The following is a 27,074-nucleotide window of genomic DNA, read 5'->3' on the forward strand; positions in this document are numbered from 1 at the left end:
GACCTGCCATGTACACCCCTTAGTCCCTAAGCATAGAATGAGACCCGATTTCAGCCTCACACAAACGTCAGTAACCCACAAACCTTCTTCCTTCTCCGTTGTTCTCTCGAAGAACCGCCGACAGCATCGCCGCCTCGCCGCCGGTTGGCCCTCCTCATCCTCCTCCACTACTCTTGGTTGGTTTACTTTTCGAACTCTTAACTCCCCTCTTTTCGAGACTCTGTTTCTGTTTCTGGTCCTCTTGTCCTTTCTCTCTTTTCATGCGAGACCTTGCTACCAAGGTTTTGAGCTTGATGAGAGCTAGTCAATCTAGATAGTTCATTTGTTAGTTTAAAAACATGACAAAGACAATGTCTTTGGGGTTTCTTTTGAGCTTTTAGTATTTGACTATGACATAGTTAGCATTTAAGGTCTTATGTTTTTTGGTGTTTTATTACTTAATGTTGGGTTTATTTGTTGAATTTACTACTGTATTTGATTAATTAATTGCATACTTTATGGGTAGAAAGTTGTTTATGTTGATTAGATTTTATAATCTATTACATGTACATTTTTTCCGCATGTTTTCTTGTGCATATACTTGTACTTTCAGTCTATCTACCGTTTCCTGCAAGGCCATACACATAATCCTGTGGCGGATTTTGGACTCTCCGCCATCTGCAACCGAACACTATGATGCAGTTGCTCATCTCACCACACCATATTTGGCTATTCTGTTGCTTTGTTTTCATTCTTTGGAAATTGGGGCTCCTCAGAGTTAATCACTCTATATGGGCCCTATTTGGATATTCTATGCTCAAGTTTAGTGTTTAGTTGCTTTATGTGGCTCCTATGGCTGAAAAGGGGAGGTTTATGTTTACCTGAGAAAATTATACTCTTCTTAGCTGTTGATTGCATGTTAATGGAATTATTATTCATAAAGAGTGCAGTTGGAGTATTAACTTTTAGGATGTAGTGTCAATGCATCATTTAGCAAGAACATGTCAAGAAATGTGACTTACAGTGGCTTTTCGGTGACTTTGTGGTTTAAGGATCATCTGTCATTTGAGTACTTTCTGCGTGTACTCATTTCTTTTTGGTGTGTTTTACTGCTATTATGCAAATTATCAACTAAGAAATTGTATAAATGATTTGTGATTCCATTCATCCTTTACAACATTATTTTTCAGGGCCTGAGCATTTGGTTTTACTTATTTGTATAATCTTGGTATCTATTATTAGTCTTCAAGCCTGAAAGGTTATTGCGATGTTTTATTTGTTGGCAATGATAACAATTTACAGTACAACTCATTGAAAACTGAGAATCTCTGGCCTTGGATTTCTGTTCTTTGTTACTGTTTTCGCTTTCCATATGTACTTCAAATGCAGACGGTAGGGTAGTCTGAACTGCTGATATTTTGTTTCGAGGGATAAACCTCTGTTTTTCTTTCGTAACAGTGGATGAATATTTTTACATATAAACTATAAATTGATCCTCAATTTTAATTGGGTAATTGATCTTTGTCCTGATATTCCTTTGCCTCCTTTTTTCTACCTTCTCTGAAGGTTTTGTGGAAGCTGGTGTTCTAGTGGATCTGTGCCAAAAGATGGGTAGTACATTCAATCCACAGATTTTAGTGGAAAAATTGTCCAAGCTGAATGCTTCACAAACAAGCATAGAGAGTATCCTTCAAGAAGTTCTTGTGGAAACAAACACAATATTTTTCTTTTTGATAACAAAAGAGAGAATTTCATTGAGGTATTAAGGGAACAATACAAAGGGGTGGAGGAAAAAGAGACAAACACAATATTTAGTTTACTGTTTGTGTTTGATATCCTATTGTTGAAGCAGACTTTATTGAGTACGCTTTTACTGTTTAATATAACTTATTTTTCTAAATTTGTTTTATAGTTTATGTGCAAGTTGGAATATTATCCATATGATTTTTTATGTTAGGGGTGTAATTTTCCTTTAACTGGTTTGCACAGAATCTTCTTCCCGCTTTTTCTTTATTGCAATTACATTTATGAAGCTCAATACCATTTGATGGCCAGTAATAAATGTGCATATGATTTTTTTCAGTATTTCTTTTCTTGTTTGGTGGAGATAAATATTTGCTGCAGCTAGATTGTGATCCTTAATGAGATTAAGCTTTGTCACATTGGTGCATTTTTCATATGAATAAAGCCAAACAAGTTGTTGAAACATGGGATAGACAATTCCACTGTTCTCCACGTGACAAGAGATTGGCATTTTTGTATCTTGCAAATGATATTTTACAAAATAGCAGGCGAAAAGGGTCTGAATTTGTAGGTGAATTCTGGAAAGTTCTCCCCGATGCTCTTCGAGATGTGATTGAACATGGTGATGAGTTTGCAAGGAATGCAGCGCTTCGGCTGGTAATTTAACAATGCATTCATTCTGAATTAGCAAATGAGATTCGTGCTTTCTGATTTTTATAGCTTTTACTAATCTTTTTAAACTATTTTTTTATTGAAAAAGAATTTCATGAAGATGAGGGAAAGAATAATACAAGATTAGGGGATAGGAATTCCTAATACAAAAGCAAAGCGAAAGAAGGATTTATCTATAAAGTATAGCTTTCTTAGCTCATAACATGTCAAGAGAGGGGAAAGTCTTCTATAATGCTGATGAGCTTTACACCAAATTGATGTTGGACGTCTAATCATATCCCATAAAACTTGTTTGGAAAATATGTCATTCAAGGTGCATGCATTTTGCTCCAACCAAATAGCCTTACTATGTGCATATCAACATAAGCATTCAGAATTATCTTGGTAGTTTGAGCTAACAAAATGTCCTTGGTTCTTTTGATTCAAATATCAGAAGAAAGATGTGTAATTTTTGTTGTGTTGTGTATCTCAGCATTTGCATTTTCTTATTAATTCTATGCAAGAATGGAATGTGTCTTTTTCTGAATTGGTTAATATGTTTTATACTTTTATCTTGCCCATGAAAAGGAGAAAAATGGAGCTGAAAAAGTGAGAGAAGAGGGGGAAGGGGGAGAGGTTTCCAACTGTTTAATCTGCTGTGAATATTCATATCTATAGGCTATGTAAAGGAAAAGGAAAGGCTTTTTTGCAGTAATGCTATAAATTGATTTGTCATGTTGATTTCGCATATAGAATGGTACTGAATCCGTCATCAAGTTTTTTGTTGGGGTTTTGTATTTTTCTTCTTAGTTTTAGATTGAATATGCATTGATAATGGTATTAATTCGGATCATTGGGGGATGCAAGGTTTTCATGGAGGGAGATGAGGGGCAAAACGGGACTGTGGCCCTTTGTGTTATGTTTTTATGCTGATAGGCTAAGCCTACAACCACAAGGAAATGAAAGATATATAGGAGTAGCATTATCAAAGTAGAAGTGTCAATATCCACTCCCTGTTGGCTACTATAAAGGAAGAAATATTGTCATTTCCATTTTGATAATGCCTGCCGCTCCTGTTTGCAACATATTCATGTAAAAATTCAATCCAATGGAAATGAAAGATATATAGGAGTAGCATTATCAAAGTAGAAGTGTCAATATCCACTCCCTGTTGGCTACTATAAAGGAAGAAATACATGATTCCTCCGTCTCATCAGGTTTTATGTAATGTAAATAGTAATAACTGTACTCTCCAGAGTACTACTGCCTTCTCTGGATTTATTTTTTGTATGATGCGTTAGATTTTATCATTAGTCCTGGGCTTACTGGTAGTTGGGTGGTTGCCTTATGCAGCACAGGTTTCCCAATCAACTGGCCCTTTGTCCCTTTATTACAAAATCAGTCTCTAAATAATTTTAATAAATAAAGTGTATATTATGTGGCATTTGTAAAGAATTTTTTTCTAGAAAATAATTTTGCAAAATGGAGAAATTTTTGATTCTTCCAAATGAATGTCAGTTAGGTTAATTTTATCAATTTTAACTTTGTGCTCTTTTCTTCAAGTTCATAGCTGTGTTCCTCTTAATGAATTGCTCTTTGGAATGAGGGAGGTCTAATATCCTTTCCATATCTTATAAATGAGTATTTATAAAATATGTAAATGTTGCTTTGCTTCATACTTCTTTTGTATTTTAAAGGATGTGTTTGGGAAAGCTGAAAATTAAATGTATTTCAATAATTACTTGTTTTTATAATTCATTTGTGAAAATTAATTCTTGCTTTGGATAGTTTAGCTGAAAAGGAAATTTAAGATAATTTGTTTTCTTTGGATCATAATATCATTTGTAAAGAGTTGCTATTATATAATGAAATAACTAAAATGGTATATGAAATGATTATTATTTTATTGTCGTTCAATATTTGATGGTTGGGGTTGATTTGATAAAATCATTATAATTCAGAAATAAAAGCTTTTGGTTATAATTATAAGCTTCAGATGTGTTTTTCAGCTTAAAAGGATAGTCTTTTGATTATAATCTGTTTTTGATTTTTTTAACTAAACAAGGTTAATTTTCCCAATGGACAAAAAAACTGTTCTTGGTTATTCTCAAACATGCCTCAGATGTTCATAGTAAAGTAAATTATGTGGAACATTGGGATTAGTAAATTTTCTTCAGTTGTATAATTTACTTTCTTCATCATGCAGATTAGCATATGGGAAGATAGAAAAGTTTTTGGTTCTCGTGGTCAACTTCTCAAGGAAGAGTTTGGTGGGAAGCATGCGGAGAACAATGACCGTGATGCTAAACCTTTGAACATGAAATTGGTATAAGTTTCTATGTTCATATGATGATTTTCTGCACCTGCTGTCTTCCTATGTGTTTCACATGCTGATTCCATATCCTATACTTTACCTTGCAGCGGTCATCTGCTGGGAATGCATTGGACAAAATAGTTGCAGGTTATCGTGTTATTTATGGAGGGCAGACAGATGAGGAGGCTGTATTGAGCAAATGCAGAAATGCCATTAGCTGCGTTGAGAAAACAGACAAGGAAATAGGTCATGATAGTAATTCAGGTTAGTCAAATTGTCAGTTACTTCTATTAATTTTTGCTTATTTGTGCCAATAACTTGAGCATATATAACTTTCTTTGCCGATTTTCTTTTATTATTATATCTGTATACATGAATGCCAAAAGGTTAACTGTTTTTTTATTTGATTTTGTAGCCAATCGATACTCAAATCAGAAACTAATTATAATAAGCAAAAATAAAATTTCTTCACTTAAGTTGAGACATCTCTAAAGAGAAATGGATTGAATGGGTTGGGTTGGGTTGAAAAAGTTCAAACCATCAACTTTTTTTTAACCCAACCCTACTAGTTTTATTTCTTTAGTTGGGCCAAAGCCCATGAGCCCGTAGGATGCCCTACCCAATTGACATCCCTAATTGAATCATTACCTCCACTAAATATTTGATTTAACTCTGTCAAATCACCAATTCATCCAATCAGCTTGTGTATTAGTTGTAATGTAAGTAGACTATTAGGTAATGTGTTTAATGAGAGTTTTGTTGATTTCATCTTATTTGGATATCCCTTACTTATTTAATCTTCAATGAGTAGGACAATTCCATGGATCTACAGTAGTGGATGAACTCCAGGGACATAATGCCATACTTCGGGACTGCATTGAGCAACTAACAGCTATAGAATCATCTAGAACTAGCCTTGTATCTCATCTGAGAGAGGCTTTACAGGAACAGGTAATTTTTATTGTTGCTTTTCTTTTTGGAAGTGCTGAAACCTGTAGTATGTCATTCTAATTTGGTTTGGTTACCAGGAATTCAAGCTGGGTCAACTCCGAAGCCAGATTCAGGTTTGAAACTTATCCAGTCATCAAGTAGTTATATAGTTTCTATTGTCTATATTTTGATATAGTGGCTCGCCTAAATTTTGTACAATCATTAATCTGAAAATTAGTAAGTCTACTAAGTGGCCATTAATGTATTGATCAGCAAGGGAAAATAACAAAAAGAGAAAGATCTATAATTCTATATTATGTAACTTTTCAGGGTGATCAAAACCAAATAAAGTTTTTTGTTTGTTTTTGTGTGTGTATCTTGCTTCTGTGTTTATTTTCCTCTTTTACCCATTTTTATTAATGTTGATTCTTGTGGATGAGGGGTTTTTATAATCATAACTTAGTAAATTTATAAATGTCAATACTTTTAAGATTTTATTAAAGTATCTAGAAAAGGCTAACTATCACCGATGGGTAAAATTGGAAGGAATTTGCAAATTCTAAGGATAATAAAACATTATACAGATTGTGCTGTTCCCTATCAACACAGCAGGAATTTAGCATTGATCAGTATGAAACTTCAAACCTATGTACATGGCAGCCTAGATAAAGTAGTATGCTGGGAAATGAGCCCTGGTGGTTACTAGTTAGAGATTGGAATTGGTCAGTAGCAAAAGCGTATGAAAGAAGATATTGGGAAAGCAAGTGGATCACTTGAGAAGTTGGGAATTTTAGTTCAGTTTTGGGAGCATTAAGGGAACCTGAGTTATTCCTCACCCTTGTATAGATTTACATCTCGTGGTATATGGTTACGTTGACCAATAATTACTATAAATACAGCACTGTTTCCTTTGTTAGTCATACCTTGAATTTTCCAATCCAGGCTGACCAGGTAATATCAAAGCTCCTGATCTAGGTGCCTTGAATAGATTTGGGAAGCATGGAGCACTATCCATTCAAATTCCTCGTCTTTGAGGCAGAAAGGAATGGCCTTGTTAGATAGATTAGAAGTAGTAAAAGGAGGATTTGGAATGGGAGTTTTGGTTTAGTTTTGCAAGAGATGAGAGTACTCTTGAATTATTGTCTGCAGAAAATATAGTGAAATTCCTTTGTTATTTGTACCTTACGTGATTGAATCTTCTCATCTATTCTCCACCAATTAGTGTCATACCTCGCAATCTAAGAACCTTGAATAGATTTATGAAGCATAGAGCACAATCTGTTTGAACTCTTTGAATTGGATGCATTATGCTGAGTGCTTTTGAAAATCACATACCATCAATGGCAAGTATGTTGTTATGTGAATCACTGTCATCTTCAAGTGAATTCTCACTTTCTGGTGACGTTTCTATTTTTTGGTGTCTTCTCACCATTTTGGTTATTCCTATATTCTCCTTGTGTTCAAGATTGTTCTTGCTGTCTAGTATTGCTTTTCAGTAAATTTCGCTGATGATCATTTGAACAAACTATTTTCTTCCTAATCATGTAATTTTCTGACAAGTTCTTCAAGATGATAGTCAATTTTTAATTGAAATGGTAAAAGGATAGTAGGCCAGCCAGAGAGGATCAAATGAGATGTTGGAGTCTTGGTTGAGTGTAGGGAACTCTGATATTATCCACTCCTTGTCCTTCAGAGCTTTTGATCTCATGAACCAATGGTTCCATGTTATTAAATCATATCTTGTTATTAAATCATAGCCATGTGGTGTGCCATTGAATGCTGGATGGTAAAAGGACAGCAGGAACAAGCTTAATGTTGCAGTGAAGAGGATGCTTGGATGAGCAGGCACGCCAGACTAGATAGGGAGGGAGTTGAGCAGCGCTGATTATACAAAAGATGTTCTCTTAGGTGATATGAACATGCTTATAGGAGGCTTGTAGAGGCTCCAGTTAGGAGAGTGGAATAGATAGATGCTAGTTCTACACCTATAGGTAGAGAAAACTTAAGGAAACCTTGAGGATATTAGGCGGATTTAAATATAAATGGTTTAAACACGGATATGATATATGATGGGGTAGTATGGCATTGTTTGATCCACGTAATGGCCTTGTTTATTAGGACAAGGCTTATTGTACCTTGTCATTGATTGAGTTTGTCCCTTAAGTTATAATTTAGAATAACATTCTTCAATCCTATGTCTTTCTTTTCTGTTATGTTTTTTGGTTTAGGTAAAATGGAGCTCATCCATGAAAATTTCCAATCTAACCATAAAAGTTATAACGCTGACAAATCTGACCGTAGAAGAACTAAAACTAATTTGTCACCATGAAAGATGGATTTCGGTAAACAAAACTGCTCGAATCCTGAAAAATTATTAAAAAATTCCTAAATTATCCCTCTAACCTGATCTAACCACTCCCAAATTCTAAGCCTAACCTATTCTCAATCTTCAATACTCTTCATTACCATCCCCAATCTTCTAAACCCTTTCTCAAACCCTCTCCTCCCTCGTCCACTCCTCCCTTTCCCCTCTCCACTCCTCCCTCACCCCAATCCCTTGCTTCTAATCTCTCTCCCAACTCTATCATCCAAATCTTCTGTTTTTGGGTTATAATCGTCCAAAGAAAACTACAAAAAAATATTTTTCTTCCCTGCTGTGTGTTTGGGGATAGAAACAAAAACATTTTGGGGGGAGTAAGAGGAACCGACATTTGAGATGGTGGGACTTGTAAGAAAGTGATGGAATTATGTTTGAATAATGACGAAACCAAGCTTTTCCCGTTGCAGTGGCTTTTTCCCTTCTCTGTGGCTTGTCAACATTCAAGTGGCTAGTAATATAGTTAGAACCACATCCAACGTTACAAACATTTTAAGGCATAATCCCTGTCTGTGACACATTTTATATTTTAATTTTCATTCCTTTTGGGAGAGGATTGGGGTGAGAGGAGTGGAGAGGGAAGGAGGTGGAGTGGATGAGAGAGGAAAGGGTTTAGAAAAGGGATTGGAAGATGTGGTGATTAAGAGTATTAGAGATTGGGGATAGAGTAGAGTTAGAGTTCGAGAGTAACTAGATTAGGTTAGAGGGGTAATCTAGAAATTTTTAATGATTTTTTAGGATTTGGGTAGTTTTGTCTTTTGAAGCCTATCTTTCATGGTTACAAGTTAGTTTTAATTTTTCTATGGTCAAATTTGTCAGCGTCATAATCTTTCATGGTCAGTTTTGGTACTTTACTCTATCAATGTTGGGTATTATGTTAGAACAGTCTAATTTGAATGTTATGTGCTATACATTTTCAGGCCGCACGAGTTCAGTCAGAACAGGCAGGTAGCACCTGTCAACAGTTACTTGGTGGCAACAATATTCAGTCATTACCTGAACAGGTTTCAAAGGAAAATAAATCCTCCATGGCAACTTCAAGTTTTATATCTGGTGATAGGGAACAATCAGCTCCATCAATGTATGCACCACAAATGTCTTTTCCTAAAAGTTCTGGACACATTGACGAAGATCCACGAAAGTCTGCAGCTGCTGCAGTGGCAGCGAAACTTACAGCTTCGACATCATCCGCCCAGATGCTGTCTTATGTGCTTTCTTCCTTAGCATCTGAAGGGGTCATAGGCAATCCGATTAAGGAGTCCACGTCCCCAGCAGATTATCAATCTGAAAAGAGAACTAAGCTTGAGAATGATCAGTCATCTTATGTACCTTCTCAGAATCCTCAACAACCGCAACTCCCTCCGTTTTCTGTTCCTGAATCTATGCAACAAAGTGCGACTATGGCCCCGCAATCTACTCCGAGTGATCAACCACCCCTACCTTCCTCATCTCCTCTTCCATTGCCACCACTACCGCCAATGCCGCAGTACCCCGTGTCACCGTTCATGCAGAATGCTGGATCAATTAGCAGCATGTCATACACCTATGGCATGGCCCAGCCATCATCTATGGCTCCCTATCCGATGGTTGGTGCTTCCATGAATAATGTCCCTTTTACACCTGCTCCAATGAGTACATATCAGGGTTTCCAGGGTTCAGATGGAAATTACTATAACCAACCGACGTCAATGCCTATGGCCCCAATCTCTCGACAATGATTCATGGTCCTTAGAGCTACCACTACGACGAGGTAAGGAAAGGCTGCTGAGAAAGACTCGGCACCTCCTTCACCAATAACCTTGCTATTCGAATCTGATTTTTACTACAATCAGATGTGCACATAGTAATTGTTGTGTAACCTCTGTAGTCATTGACTGTTACTAATTTTCTAGAGTTACAGCATTTTTCATTCTGTTTTGCAGTGAGGATAATAACGGTTTTGTCGAGTTAGAGTTATTTATCTTTTAATGTTTGTAAAACTTAGCTGATATTAATTCCTGTAGTGGGCATGTCATTACTGATGTAGTCCTCATCAGTCAAAGCCAGCTTGCAAATCTTCAAATTCAAATGATTTGCATCTTCCTTGCAAGCAGGCAATATGTTTATTTTTAGTGTCACAGTTGTATGTATAGACGGGTTGTGTTTGTATTTATGGATCTATTTTTACGTGTTGCTGGAGTCAGAAACCATGTAGTAGGGCCCCAGTTCAATTATAAACAAAATCTTCAGTTCTACCATCTCTTCTTTTACTTTTGTTGATATGAATTTTAGTTTAAGCTAATTTGTGGATGAGATAGGAAACTAGGAATTAAGAGAATGAATGGAATTGAAAGAAATGCTGCCGTTCCTTTGGTTTGTTTATGTTTGTAATTATAAGATTTCACCAGAAGTTAAATTTCTCTTCTATATGTTGGTTTTTGATGTCTAAACTATCCAAGAGTTAAGGGTATGTCTAATAAGAGATGGTGCTATCTTAAGGGAGAAAATAGAAAGGGTATTAGAGTTATACGTATATCATTTTAAGTACAGTGTGTTTGAAATGTATGTTAATAAAAAAGTTAATCGAATTCAGTTTAGAGGAAGATGCTAGTTCATCAACATCAAGAATCTGCTCATGAGAAGGCTTATAAGAGGTTTTGTAATATGATTATGTTTCGGTGACTATGGTGGTTATATAAGTGTTATTAAAATTAAAATTATTTTTTATATTTTTATTTTTGAATTAAAATTTAAAAAACATTGTTAAATAATAAAAAACATGTTTAATTTTAATAATATTTTTTAAGACTCGGTAATCGCCATAGTATAGACATCTTAAAAGTTAAAATGCATCTTTGTAATCATGTTATATAAAAGGTATTAAAAAAAAGAGTAAAGTATTACTTTTGTTTTTAATATTTGGGGTAGGTTTTTAATATTTTAAAATTGTCTCAATATTATCTTATAATGAGTGATCTATTAATAAAATTGACGGCATGATAAAATTGAGATGATTTTAAAACGTTAGAGATTTAAATAGGACGAAAACGTTAGGGACAAAAATGATATATTATTCTTAAAAGAATTATCAAATCAAGTAAAATGAAAGTAAATTTTAATACAATGAATTGCATTACGAATTCAGGATTTTACTCATTATAGGATACTTCTAGAATCATTAGTAGATAAACTTTCGAAAAAAATGAGTATGATACATATATAATAAAGTATAAATTATACCTTTTTATCTTTAATGTATTGAATTTTTTTAATATTTAATTTAAATAAACTTTATTTTTAACTTATAAATAAATTTTAATTTTATCCGTCAAATATCAATTTTTTACAGTACATAGTTATTCAATTATTTTGTAATTGCATCTAATACAGTTAATTACATGACTTTCATTCTAAATAAATTTACTTTTTTAGTTTTACTCTTAAAGATTTTTACTCGTCATAAAATGTTTGTAGAATGATTAGTAAATAAACTTGCGAAAACGAAAAAAAAAGAATTTAGTACATATACAATAAAGTATAAATTATACCTTTTGTCTCTAATGTACCGAAATTCTTTAAGGTTTAATTTAGTTAAATTTTATTTTTAATTTTAAAATAAATTTTAATTTTATTCTTCAATAATATCAATTTTTTTACGATAGATAATTATTCGATTATTTTTTTAATTGCATCTAAGTAAATTACTCTTATTCACATTACTTTCGTTCTAAATAAATTTGTTTTTTAATTTTACTCTTAATCACATCACTTTTATTCTAAGTAAATTTTATTTTTGATTAAGAGTAAAATTAAAAAATAAATTTAATAATTATCTGCCGTAAAAAATTGAAATTATTGAAGAAAAAATAAAATTTATTAAAAAAATTAAAAATAAATTTTAATTAAATTAAACAGTTTAATAGTTAAATTCATCCCTGAAAGATCACCCATTTTTCATATTAGTCCTCAAATAATTTTTTTAGTCATATTAGTTCTTGAAAGATAAAACATAAGTCAAATTGATTCTTTTGTTAGTTAGATGATGACGTGTCACGTTAAGTGCCATATGACATAATGAAGTGGTAGGTTAATGCCACGTGTCACAAGATGATTGGTAGATTTGTCAGGTCAGTGACACCTACCACGCCACATGTCACTTGATATGTAAAAAAGTTATTTATAATAAAAATAGTCCAAACGTAAGTCATTTTTATCCCTAAAATTTAAAAAATTAATCAAATTAGTTCTTATATAAATTTCTTTTATTTTTTCTTCATAATATTAAATTAAAAATATTTTTTGATACTACTAATGTTAATATTATTTTTTAGACTTTAATAAATAAAATTCTCTTTACATAAAATAATAAAAATAATTAAATTATTATAAAATTATTTTGCCATTTGTATTTTAAAATTTTACAATTTCAAATTGTAATTTTTTTATAGTAAATTTTTTTTATTTAAATGAGTTTATCAAATTATTGTTCATTATATATTTTAAAATTTAATATTTTAAATCTCACTAAATAATATAGTAATTATTTTAAAATTTAAAATGTATTAAATTTTTTAAAATTATAATTTTTATTATTGTTTAATTTATATGGTAGAACTCAATAATTGAAAAATCGATTTGTGGGATCACTTATTGAATCTTAATATTTTAATATAGTTTTTCAAAAATAATTACTATATTTATTTAGTGAGATCTAAACGATTAAAACATTTAAAATAACTACTATATTTATTTAGTGGAATCCAAAATATTAAAAATTTTAGTATATAACTAGTGTTTTTACCCATAATAATATTACTGAATATAAATCTTTTGAAACTATATTGGCTTTATCCTGATATTATAGATTATGGCAGAAAATATTTATAGAATCAAATTATTTTTATAAAAAAGTCATAGGGGACAAAAGTTTCTGTCGATTAAGAAGACCAGAGTCTCCGTAAATAAAAAAATTAAATAATAAACTTTTTAGTTATTATTTTCATGTGAAAGAGTTTAATTTTTTACTACAAATTAATTTTAACATTCATTATCTAAAACTTGAAAGAATTTAATGTTTATACTTTTATATTTGATTAGATGGTAAGTTTGTTGTACAAAAAAATAATTAATTTTTATGTTTATTATTTAAAAAAAATTTTCTCTCTCTCTCTATATAAATATAATTAGATATTAGTATAAAAAAATTATATTGATAGTTATAAAATTAATTCAAAATTATTTTTTGAAACAATTGAATCTTGATTTAATTATTACATTAGTACTTTTTTTTCAAATTATATGTAATAAATATCTGAAAGAGAAGTAAAAATATAAATTAAAAAGATAAGTAGTGAAAATATGAAATTAAATAATTTTTTTTAAAAATACATATATAATAATATATTTTTTATGTGAAAAATATTATGAGATATTTTTTATTATATTTAATTATAAATTTAATGTATTTTTTATAATTTTATGAATTTATTTAAATTATATTATTTTATAAATTTTACTTTTGGTAGAACAGAAATGTAAAGAGAGATAGAAAATGAGAGAGAAAAGAGAGAGAAAGATAAAAAAAAAGGAGAGAGAGTGTTTGCCAATTTGGAGGGAAATATTTTATTTTAATTGTAATGAAAGAATATCTCGTGACATATTTTAGTTTGTCAAACTAGTAATATAAAATATAAATATAAATTATATATAGAGTGGAAAGGATAGAGAGAAATTGAGAAGGGGAGAGAGATAGATGAGAGGATGGAGAAAAAAATTTTATTAATTTTAGAAGAAAATATTGGGAGAGTAGCATGTGACATATTTTGATTGTTAGATTAGTAATATAATATAGTTATATTTTAATTTTAATTATAATTATAATTAGAGAATATTATGTTACACATTTTGATTGTTAAATTCATAATTAATTATTGACAATGATATATAAGAGATGTAAAGTAGGTGAAAAAATGAGATAGAGAAAAGGAGAGAGAGGAGGAGAGAACTCATTAATTTTGAGAAAAAGATTTAATTTCAATTGTAATAAAAAAATGACATATAACACATTTTGATTGTAAAATTAGTAATATATATATATATATATATATATATATATATATATAAATAGATAATAGATTAATAATAGTTTGATAAAATTATTTATATAAAAAAATTTCGCTACAAAAAGCTAGAATTTGAAAATGAAAAATATAAAAATACATATGAAAAAATAACTTTGTAACACTTTGATTATTTTATTATTTTATTTAAAATTTTTTTATTAAAATGTAAAAAATAAAATTAAAATGAGTAGGATTAAGAAATATTAAAAATTTAATATTATAAAAAAAATTATATAAACACTAATTTGATTAATTTTTAAAATTTTAGGGATGAAAATGATTTAAATGTGTATTTTTAAAGACTAATTTGATTATAAATAAATTTATGATATGTCAAATAATCATCTTGTTACACATGGTATTAACCTACCAGGTCATCATCCAATTCACGAAATGACTAATTTGACTTATGTTTTATCTTTCACGGATAAATATGACTAAAAAAATTATTTGAAGACCAATTTAGAAAATGAGTGATTTTTCAGAAACGAATTTGACTATTAACCCTAAATTAAAATTTAAAGAAGCTTGATATATTAGAGACAAAAAAATATAATTTATACTTTATTGTATATGTACATGCTCTTTTTTTTTTCCTTTTCCAAAAGTTTATATATTAGTCATTTTACAAGTATGAGTAAAAATATTAAATTCGTAATACAATTCCGTTAAAATTTATTATCATTTTACTTGATTTGAAAATTTTTTTAAGAGTAATGTATCATTTTTGTCTCTAACATTTTTGTCTTATTTAAATTTCTAACATTTTAAAACCGTCTCAATTTTGTCTTACTGTTAATTCTGTTAACAGATTACTAACAACAGGACAACATTGAGACGATTTTGAAACGTTAAAGATTACGTAGGACGATTTAAACGTTAGGAACAATTTTGAGACTTATTCTAAATATTAAGAACAAAAATAATACTTTACCCCTAAAAGAATATTTGCAGTGTACAATAATAAAAGAAAATGTTTACTTTTGATATTCATTGGATGAATTTTGAATGGGTGGGTGTAAAAAATTTATTTTACCCATTGTAACCATAAAAAATCAGGTCAATCTTTTTGATACGGTAGCAAAATATGTGATATATTTACATTGTTTTTGTGCAAGTGAGTTTTATACTATTATAGAAGTACAAAATCGGTGACGTTTTGTGTGTGTAATATTTTTTTAATTCTTTAAAAAGAAAACGGCATCGACGTTTTGATTATTCTTTAAAAAAAAATTGAAGCACACAACGGCAAAGCCGTTTAGATTAAAAAGAACTTTTTAAAATTTTGTAACACAAAACGTCAAAATTGTTTTGATATTTTAATTTTATACAAAACGTAATGCCGTTTTTCTATCGTCAGTGACGGCCTCCTATAATAACGTTAAATACATTTTTTGTATCATTTTGGTGAGATATATTGCTACAAATCCAATAATATAAAAAAAAAAGTTCTAAAAGAACAAGTAAGGGTGTCCGCGAATCGGATCGGATTGGATATAGTCAAAAATTCAATCCGATCCGCACAATTTCTATCGGATTGGATCGGATATAATATCCGCACTTTTTAGTGCCGGATCCGATCCGATCCGATCCGCAAAAGCGTACAATTTCTATCGAATCGGATATTAGATATATCCGCATTATTAAACATTCTCTTTTTAATCATATTTCTATGTAAAAAAATTCGATAAAAATATTTCTTTCATACTTTTAAACTTATTTATTCTTAAAATATTTTTAATCAAACTCTCTCTAAATAATAAAAATAAAATAATACAATATATGAATAATAATTACTAACTAAAACATACAAACAAGTAAATATAATACCAAACATATATATATTTATTTATTTTTTAATTATTATAGTGCGGATCTGCGGATCCGCGGATGTAGAGCAGATATCCGTGATCCGATCCGCAAAAGGTGCGGATCGGATCCGATCCGATCAATTTGCGGATCGGATCGTATCGCAATTTTTGGATCGGATGCGGATATTTACCGCGGATCTGCGGATATGATCCGATCCATGGACACCCCTAGGAACAAGGTAAACTATATAAGAAATATGAATACATTTACCTAGGTTTCTAGTCTGATTTATTTTTCTCACGAAACAAAGTTGGAGTTAAGCCCCACTTTGGTCCCTGAGATTGGCGAGTTGTACTGATTTAGTCCTCCAGATCCCAATTGCACTAAATTAGTCCTCCAAATTAAAAAAAATGCACCACGTTAGTCCTTGTCCTATTTTTCGTCACCGGAGCACTGACGCCGTCAGTGACGTGGCCAATTGTTGCTACACTGGACACAATAAAACAGTGTTGTTTCTAATTTGGCGCTAAACACCCCCTTAAACGACGTCGTGTGTATGTGATAAAAAATAAAACGTTAGCATCACTCTTTTGTCTCCACTCTTTGTCTTCAACATTTTCATGAGAAAAAAGCTTGTCATCCATGAGTGACGCACAATAGGAATTGGTAGTTGCAATAGGATTTCTGGAGACTATTGGAACACGAGGAACACTATACGGTTGTCTGTTTGCCGGTACAAGGATCTTCTGTTTCGTTACTGAGGTTAGTGAAGAGAGTAAAATTTTATTTTTTCAAATTTTAGGAAATGCTTTGATGTTTGTTGATCATGGTTTATTGTTTTGTATATTTTTAGTCCCCAAGTTTTGAAGTGGATTTTGTGCTAGGGTTTTATTTTGATGTTGTGTGGGACCGTTTTTAGGGATTTCTCTTCATGCTTTGTTTTGATGGTGGAACGATCAGTATAGTATCCCCTAATGGTGGACAACTGTGGTTTATTTTGATTAATTTTCTGTGCCATGTATGAAAATGACTGGACCACTGACAAAGAAAAGAAGAAAGGATGCAGATGAGGGCAACGGAAGAAGCAAGAAATTTAAGTTTACTGGGGTTCTAAAGAGACAACTTAAACCCTTCACTTGCAGATACTGCCTACAGAAGGGGCACACCAAGAGGGGTTATCCAAAGAAGAGAGCAGCTGATGTTGTTGCTGCAGCTGCAGCTGTCGCTACTGCTAAGAAAAAGCTCAATACAAAAGAAAATAGTGCACAAGGATCAACTGTTGATCCAAATTCTGTTATAGCAGATGCTGTTGATGCACCTGCTCAAACTCCTCCAAAAGCACCTGCTCAAGCTCCTCATGTTATTACACCGGTTGATGTCCAGGTGGTTGAGATTGTCCTCTCTCAACAAAATTACTTAGATGCACAACAGTCTCAAGAGGTAGTTCCATTTAGTTTCACAAAACACATTTAACATTGTTGTGCACATTCATCCTAAATTTATGTACTATTAAAATGAAATAGGATCCACCTGCGAGGCCATCCAAGTTGCAGACCAGAAGGAGGTCCTCCCCACTGCCATCAAGATCGGTTACTATGGATCCACTACAAGGAACAAGCTCAGCCACAACTTCTAGACTGGCCAACTTCTTGAAATTCATCGCAACACCCGGCTTCAAGCCACCGAGGAAGAAAAAATGAAGATGTAATTGATGGCAGTAGACCATTTTGAATGATACTGTGAATCTTTTTGTGAATCATGCTTCTGTTTTGTGGCATAATTTTATGGCAATAGACTATTTATAGATTTGGATACAATATAAGAATTATGGCACTCTCTGTCCTTGCTATGGGCGTATTTTGAATTTAGAACTAGTCTTTACTTTTGTGGGAGAGTTGTCATTGATATGGTAATATGTTATTATTATTATGACAATTTGTTCTAACTTTAATTATGCTATTGCAGATTTTTTTTTGCAATTTTTTTCAATAATTTTATTAGATGACAGAAAAAAAAAACTTGCTTTACATTTCTACCATGACTAACAACTTGAAAATTTGGCAATGACACTTTGTCTTTCTTCTAGTATACATTAATCCTGAACACAGTAAAACAAAATCATTCTCAAACTTTAAGTACCAACATGAAACCAGCAACAAACACTATAAACAGAGCCAAAAATAAAATGTACAATTTTTGGGTTCTAACTTTAGCTTCTAACTTCCCAATTCTCCAAACCAAATTCACCCTTACTTGGTCACTATCTTCGGTAGAAATTACCCTTCCACCGACGTCTTCTTTTTCATTGTCAGCCCAGACAAACAAACCACACCACCTCTTTCCATTAACATTGTAGTTAGGACACCCAAAGAATGGCTTGTTAGGATTAGACTCTGTTGTGGACCACCAAAGAACAGGGCGGCAGCCACACCCACACCACTGTGGAATACTCGATGCTCTACTTCGACTGAAAATTCTTGTGTTGGACTGCATGAAACTCTGGCTCCCACTTGCAATCATGATGCTAAACTCAGAAGGGAGTAGGAGACGAAGAACCAGAAAGAAATGGGAAGAAGAAGAGGAGGAAGAAGTCACGAATGCAATTTAGGTTATAAAAAGGGATAAGGACCAAATTGGAGCTAATCGAATATTATGCCATGTCATCTAACCGTTAGTGTGTCCAGCGTGGTAACAATTAGCCACATCACTGACGGCGTCAGTACTCCGGTGACGGAAAATAAGACAAGGACTAACGTGATGCATATTTTCGAATTTGGAGGGTTAATTTAGTGTAATTGGGATCTGGAGGACCAATTTAGTGTAACTTGCTAATCTCAGGACCAAAACGGGGGCTTAACTCAACAAAGTTGATATTATTGTTGATGAAAAGTATGAATACATCTTCACCAGGAGTTGATCTGTTCCAACTACAGCTAGAGCTAGGGTTCTAAGTTTTCTTCTTGGTGATAGGGGTTCTATGTTAATTTCGTCCTTTTTGGGAGTTAAAAAAAACCCAGAATATTTTTTGGGTCTTTAAAAACTTTGCAATGTCTTATCAACAACAATGAAACTACAGAAGCCCCTGATGGTCAAATATTTCTTGGCCCAGGTATATATGGGAAACAATGTGACAAAAAAAAAAAAAACAATACCAACTGTTAATGGTGATCATGTTTATGATCGTAACTGAGCCTGAAGAGTAGTATTGCTTTTATTTATACTAGCAGCCATTTTCTATATTTTTTTTTGAATATTATTATGTCTTGATAGTTTAAAATATATTATTTAATAGAATAAATAAATAAATTTTTGTTAAACTACATATGTGCTTAAAAAAAAGAAAAGAAAAAGAAATAAAAGAAAAGAAAATAGCATATGAAAGATGAATTAAAAGAAGTTAAAGGAAAAGTGATTGCATTGAGGGTAATTATTATCTCATTGGTGCACTAATATAAGAGAGTGGATTAGATCATTTTAACCATACTCTTTAGCAAGATCTTAAATTTGACATCACACATAAAGAAAAAAGATTAATTGAAAGAAAAAAAATACTAAAAAAATACATAGTTAAAAAGTGTATTTACATTATAATAGATATGTATATTATATATAAACACATAATAACCCTACAAATTTTAGTTATCATACATAGAGTTCAAATTGCTATGTACATAGTTTTTTTTTTTAAATGAAGTTCTTTGAAATTTTGTCTTTCATCGTAAAATGCAAAATATTAACCTTATTACAAATTACAATGGAAATTGGAAAAGCCGAAAAGGAAGCATAGTGGGTGATGGAACAATCACGTGTCTCTGACGTGAGAATAGTGATGCGCATTATTCTACATTCCTTCATTCTTGTGTATCAGGTCAATTAGTTTGAACCTCTATTTTATTTTTCTTCTTCTTTTGGTAATTTTATTTTTGGATTTCAAACAGTAGTAAGTAAAATTAAAAAGCCTAAAAGCAAGGCGAAGTAGAAGGGAAAAAAAAAGTTAGTAGTGAATATGGCAGCATTGTCCACACTCTCTGATCATAGCATAACATGGACAGCACAAAGAACATCATAGTCCCTTTTGTGTCTTTTAAATTTGACCATCATCAAGGTTATCCGTTCCATCTCCATACAACACTTTTTCTAGTCAAATTTAGGGTCAAATGTGAGAGTTCCCATGAATTTGGGGATTATAAACTTGTCTTCAACAAGGTTTTACTAGCTACTGTTAGCACCAAATTAAACCCATATCTATCTTTGCATAGTGCTAAAAGATTAAAATAATGGTAATAATAATAATAATCTGGTCGAGCGGAGCTTCTTTACCAATGCAACTAAGTTACCAATGTTCAGTAGTTATTTTCATTTGATGGTTTGTCTCCCATTTTTCTTCCGTAAGATTTTAAATTTGTATAATATAAAGAGTAAATATTCAATCACATCTCTGTTTATTTACATAAATGACAATGCAATTGTGAATGAGTAATAGCTCAAATGGCACAGATTTCCCATATTCAATTAAGAGGTTGCGGGTTCGAGTCTTCTAAAAAATTTTGACTTCCCATACTCAATTAAGAGGCGAGTTCGAGTCTCCTCTCTTTCTAAATTTTTGCCAATGAGTAATAGCTCAACTGGTATAGTCTCTCCATACTCAATTAAGAGGTTGCGGGTTCGAGACTCCTATTTTTTTTATTTTGAAATAATTATACATGTAGCGAATTTATATACATAAACACATAACTTAAAACTAAAATATGTTGGGAATAAGAAGTATGACCACAATCCAATCAATCATGTGTCAAATAATTTGTTATTGTTATTATATTAAAATGTTAATATAATAATTAATAAGGTCATTGATAAAATTTAGAGATTTATCATTGTGATAGTGATAATAATATTGAGAGATAAATCTTTTATAATTTAATCTAAATTGTTCTTGGTCATAGGATTATTAAAAATGACATTTTAATAATCCGAAAAGATCAATATATATATATATAATGGTCTTCATTGGATAAAGATTAATAGATCTCATTTATTAAATTATATATATAGATGGTGCATTCAGATATATGACCATTGAACTGACTCATTTTGAGAATTCCTAATGGTTATAATTACCGCATATTTGTAAATAGGATATTTTCAAGATGAACATAGTAATAGAGTTTTCTTTGACCTGCAACTGTCATAGTAGTTAACAATGTATTTATTATACTTTGATTTCGGATACCTAATATCCTAGGGTGCTAGTTGAATGGATATTGGGTATAATTTAAATACTTGTAAAATTAATGATTAGTCAATAAGGAATCCGTCAACTCTCGGTAAAAAGTTTGAGATCTATGATTATAATAACTGACATGAATAAAACCCTGGTCAAGGGGATTGAATGAATGAAGAAATGATATTCTTAAGTCATTCACAGTTCATTATAATAATGGTAATATCAAGTTAGAGTTTGACAATTAAACCATACTCTAAAGGTTAACTAAGAGCTGGAAAGATGGAAGGAATTATACTTTGTTCTTCTAAGGTTCTTAGTAAAAATATATTACTTCATACTATCGGGTCGTTGAGGAGTGTTTTTAGACCCCAACCTTGATTAGTAAATTTAGTATGACTAATTTACTACCCGTTTAGTATTGAACCTATGGGGTCACACACTAACGAGTGTTCTAGCCTTTGCTATAGAATTATTTAATTATTATTTTGATTTGATCAAATAAATAATTATATTAATTCAAATGGAATATTATTATATTCTTTGCTAGCACCAAGAATATAATAATAATATGATAATTGAGAATATTAAATGAGATTTGAGAATAATTAGTTATTCTATTTCTGAATTTGAATTATAAATTTGGATGAGATCCAAATCGATTATGTTTTGAATTGTTATGATATGATTAATAAAATTTGAAGGATTCAGATTTGGAATTTCAAGATATATATGATTTAAATTTGAATTGAGAATCAAATTTAAAATCAATAACAAATCTCATACTATATATATGTATGCCAAGAGTAGAGGAAAGGTGAGAGAATAACAAGAGTTTTATTCCTTTACTTCTACACACATAAACGTATGTGAGCCTGATTCTTGGAGAAGAATTTTATGGCGTGCAAAGAGTTGCAAGAGGTTTCTCAATTTAGATCAGATATCCATTGGTCAAAGAGTTGACAGCAAATGTTGGTCTTGGTGTAGATACGCATAGCGCCTTCGTACCATCCAAGGAGAAAAAGATTTTTACTAGCGTACTCAGGTATTTAGATCTGACCTACTATATATTTATTATTGGAATAAAGTTTAAGCACAAAATAGATCTTTAGGATTACCTTCTTTTCTTCCGCTGCGTGTTATGAGCACATGGTAATCCTTCAAAATATACCATCCCAAAAGTGATATCTTCGCTTGCATAAAAATCTCCAGATATTCAACGAGGTGCATCTCAATCTGCATCTAAAAAACAAAAGAAAATACATATAGAATGAGAACTGGAAGTTTTCAGCATGGTAAAGGAACCCGCATAGGTAGTATATAAGGTCTCGGAAAAGCTAGAGGCATTCTTTGAACTTCGACACTCAGATTTGAACTTAAAGATCCAACTAAACTAGAAATTAGGTGAATTATCTAAGGTATACAAGTTCTAATCTAATTGTAACCTAACATTTCACTTTCTGTCTCCTCTAAGTCTCTAACCCTCCGAATTACCGGTGAAAAATCCCCTCTCACACCTCTGCCAAGAGAGGGTCTCTCAAACATACACAAGCAAGCCAAACAAAGAAAGCACAAATAGAATTCAAACACTACAAATAATCAAGGAGCAAGTAAACATGGCTAAACAGTTTGGCAAACCAAAATAAATTTACACTCAAGCAAAACATTCAAATGCATATGATGTATGCTGTTCTATGGCTGTTGAGCTCAACTGTCGGTTATACAGCCAACTCGGCATGTCCTAGTATTTAACCATTGGACAGACCCTCTGTACGTGCATCCTCAAGCTCAAAATTATCCACGAAGAAAATTCCAAGCTCAAATCAATATAAATATGCATGCCGATGGGGGAACCTGGGGAGTTAAAGTGTCCGATCACATCTTGCGACAGAGAGTTAACAGAAGTGTCCAGGAAAACTCGTATCTAAAATAATTTAATCACAATTCGTCATCGTCAATATCATTCTCAATCATTTCTCATTAAATCTCAAATTCATTATCATTATCTTCATCATTATCAATTACTTATCTTTCAGCATTATCAACACCTCATTAAGTATTTAATCACTTCACAAATCTCCTTCAATATCTACTTAACATATTCAACATGCTCACCCTAGTTCTAAAGATTAACAACTCACTATTGGACCCTAAATAGGTGTTAAAGAGGTTTGGAAAGCTAGAGAAATAGTTTAAAAAAATTAAAAATACACTTTTCAAAAAATAGGGGTTCCGTGTACGCAAAAGTGTAAAATTGGACTATCTCACATATGCGTCCCCTTGTTCGTGTACGCGAGCCCTTGGGCAGGGAGACATCCCCGCATTGTGTACCATTGCTTGCATACGCAAGCCTGTCCTTTGGCCAATTCCGCGTACGCATGCCATGTCCGCGTCGCATGCATGTTCGCGTACGCATCTACATCAGAAGCTTCAAAAAGCTGTTAAATCAGAAAAAATCAGTTTTTTATACCCGACTTCGAACGCGCATAACTTTTTTGTTAAAAATCATTTTTTGTCCATTCTTTGAATGTTGTGAACTTCACAGACCCAATTTTCATTCAAAATAAGTTTTACAAAATTTAAAGGTCAAGAAGCCAAGTTATGACCCACCGAAGTTGGTTAAAATATATTTTTACCAAAAGAGTTCAAAACCTCTATTTTCTAAATCCTTAATTTCAAACCAATTGCTTTATAACTAAAACAACCCCAAAGCTCCAAAAATCATATTCACATATTTTTCAAACACCTTTTCAGCATCTACACATACAATTTTATCAATACACTCGACAATTTTCAATCCGACACAATTATCATTCATCAAAATATCATCATCACAACTCATAATTATCATCAATCATCATGTCCTCATAACAAACTCAATATTTTCACCGAAAATTACTAAACCTTAATAAGTTCACACAATTCAACTTATCCTACGGTCAACTAGTCTAAATTTTCACGTAACATTACACATTATCTACAAGAAACCAACACCATACCTTGGCCAATTCTTCCCTAAACCTGGATCACCTCAAATTCCACCATTCCTTAAGCTTCCGCTTTTCCAAGTCCTTACTAATTTGGGTTTCCAGCCTCCAAGGTCCAACTTCAAGCTTCCAATATCACCAATTTGTCTCCCAAACACATAATTCAATCTAATTCCACACAATATCACTAAAATTAACTTAAGGTTCATAAATTTCAGTAGAGTACATGGGTTCAAAGATTCCTTACCATTTCCACGGATGATTGGGGCAAAGCCCAATGATTTTTCAAAGCTAATTCAATCGTAAACATCAAAATCACATAATATCTTAATACAAAAACTCAAAATTTTGAAACTGAAGAGGGTGAAAAATTGGGGAAGAAATAAAAATTTCTTACCACTTTGTTCGAATAAATTTGTAGAGTTCGACGCGATGATCTTGTGGCCATAAACAGTGCGGCGATCGGAGCTTCAGATTAAAAGTTATATAGATTTGAATTGAAACAAGGGTTTGAGTTCTTGCTTCTTTCTCCCCTTCCCCAAGTGTAGCGTGAATTCCTTTTGTTTATGGAAGGAGTGGCTGAGTGTTATGTTTATATGTTGGGCCTTGGGCCCAGTATGGGAGAGGTCCAATCGGTTCGGTCCGTTGGCCCAAAATCATTAAAATTCGTATTTTAATTATTTTTACTTTTCTAAATTACAAAATTTAATTTTTCTATTTTTTTGAATTATAAGTAATTTATTAGCTAATTATTTATTAATTTTGCGAGGTTTACAAGTACCCGACCCGCTCCAACTTGGTCGGGATGGAGCAATAATCCGACCCGGTACACCCAGCGCGTACGCGCGCGCGTACGCGCGGGGGGGGGGGGTGGAGGGGTGCGCGTTCGGGGTGGGGGTCAGGTTTAGGGTGAATCTGCCTCGAAGTATAAGGGTTTCCTCACAGCCTCATACCCTCAGATGGTCCAACCTTAGCAGAAAAACAAATCGTCTTCTTCTCCACAGCCAAGCTCAGCTCTAGTCGCTACTCACCATCACAGTTTTGGTTGACCTTGCTGCGCTGCCAAACCCCTCGCCGAGTTGCCATCTCTGCGCTGCCCATCCCCTTGTCGAGTCGCCGTTGTTGCGTTGCCGAGCCCCTAACTGAGTTGCCGTCGCTGCGTTGCCGAGCCCCTCGCGAAGTTGCCATCGTTGCGCTACCATTAAGGTGGCAAACAGGTCTAAACCCGCCAAGCCGGCCCATGTAACCCGCCAAAAAAGGCGGACCGGGTTGGAAAATTGGGACCACCAAATAGCAAAATCCTGCCTAACCTGCACCACTTAAATCGCGGGTTTTAACGGGGTGGGGCGGGCTTGTCCACTGGGATTAGTATTTTTTTGGCAAGGAGGTATTTTTGCAATTTTTTGCCAAAATCTAACTTTCCCCAACCTAACTTACAAGATAATGAAGATGAAAATTGAGTGTTTTAGATTATGTTTATTTTGCTTTGGAGACAATATTTATAATTATGTTTTGGATTATGTTTATTTTGCTTTGGAGACAACATTTATAATTATGTTTTGGATGAAAACTTGGTTTATAATTATGTTTATTAGATATTTATAATTACAAATACTTTAATGTTTGTGAATATAAAAATTATAATTTTTTTATGCCTTTAGAAATTATAAATTCATTAAAATGATTGTGAATTATATATATTATTTAATAGTTAATAATAAAAAAAGGAGATTTGGCAGGCTTAGCTCGCCAGCCCACAGTTAGGCGGGGCGGGGTGGAATTTTAAGACCGCGTCACTAGGCGGGACAGGGCAGGCCAACCCGTCAAAAGGCGGGCTTTCTGTGAGGCGTGGCTGGGCAGGGCAGACTTTCCTACTTGTCATCCCTAGGCCTGCCAAGCCCCTTGCCGAGTCGCCATCACTGCGCAGCCGAACCCGTTGCTATCCTTGTGGTTCTCTTTCTTCTAACCGTTGCAGCTTCCTATGTTACTGTCTTCCTCCTCTGTCTCTTTGCCTATGGTAAGTTCCTTCTGTCTCATTCACATTATGAATGTGTGAATCTACACTTTACTGAATGTTTGAATTTGAATCTATAGTTTGTGAATTTGTCCAATTTGTTTATATATGCGCAATTTTTGACTCAATCTTACATGTAATCGGCACTCATTTTTGAGTTTATATATGTGCTTCAATTTATATCTGAATCTGAATCTACACTTTACTCCTGAGCATGTCCTTATTGCAATTACTTATGAGCCTGATGGGAAAGTAGGAATGTTCTTATTAACATTAGACTAACTCTGATCCACATGAATACTGGTATCCTTTATATTCTTATGACTGTTTATGTTTCATTTGTAAATATCATAAACCTAATTCTTAGGTCTGCAAGTACAGGTTGTTGCTTCTTATCATTTACAAGGTGGTAGCAGTAAGATCCGATGATTGGGCAGTAAGGCTAACTTGGTTATTTTCCTGTAAATGATAAAAACAAAACACTAAAAGTCCCTGGTGGTTATGGATCTGAAAAATTAGATATCTCAAAAAAAAAGTTAAAATCCAATATTCACTGGCTGAGTGCTAGTTTATGTTAATCGGCATATTTCTACGGAACCAAAAGAGGACAATGATATCAATAAGTTTTATAAAATGTCTTTTTTCCGCTCCCTCTCTCGTCGTTTTGCACACAGTCCTTCTTTATCTCACATAAAATCCAACATTCTTTCGGAGAAAGTGACTCGACCTAAGGAGCTCTCTTCAAAACGTAATATCTTCGAAAAAGAAGTCTGCTTTGAAGATATTAATCAAGCTATAGACAACTGAAAAATACCAAACATTCCCCAGGATGAACTACACATTCCTGAAGAAACCAAGTGTGCTGTCAAATCTAATTATATTATCAAAACTACCGAAAACAACATTCCTCTAGGACCCGAATCCGGTGAGGAATTCCACCTTTTA

General features: G+C 32.6%; 1 protein-coding gene across 1 annotated transcript; it reads left to right on the plus strand.

Annotated features, from left to right (window-relative positions):
* LOC112697154 (uncharacterized) lies at positions 1-10,228 on the plus strand. Its single transcript, XM_025750206.2, has 8 exons — positions 1-176; positions 1,546-1,662; positions 2,132-2,379; positions 4,580-4,699; positions 4,795-4,951; positions 5,499-5,638; positions 5,716-5,751; positions 8,915-10,228. Exons 1-8 carry the CDS (start codon positions 38-40, stop codon positions 9,710-9,712), a joined length of 1,755 nt encoding a protein of 584 aa, XP_025605991.1. The 5' UTR covers positions 1-37; the 3' UTR covers positions 9,713-10,228.
* Positions 10,229-27,074: the final 16,846 nt, after the last annotated feature.

The sequence above is a fragment of the Arachis hypogaea genome, chromosome 6 (assembly GCF_003086295.3).
Source record: "Arachis hypogaea cultivar Tifrunner chromosome 6, arahy.Tifrunner.gnm2.J5K5, whole genome shotgun sequence".
NCBI classification, from domain to species: domain Eukaryota; kingdom Viridiplantae; phylum Streptophyta; class Magnoliopsida; order Fabales; family Fabaceae; genus Arachis; species Arachis hypogaea.

Coding starts and splice junctions, on each gene's coding strand:
- LOC112697154 (XM_025750206.2), top strand. CDS start 38: ATGAGACCCGATTTCAGCCTCACACAAACGTCAGTAACCCACAAACCT. Junction 177..1,545: donor ATCCTCCTCCACTACTCTTG/GTTGGTTTACTT, acceptor CCTTCTCTGAAG/GTTTTGTGGAAGCTGGTGTT. Junction 4,700..4,794: donor AACCTTTGAACATGAAATTG/GTATAAGTTTCT, acceptor TTTACCTTGCAG/CGGTCATCTGCTGGGAATGC.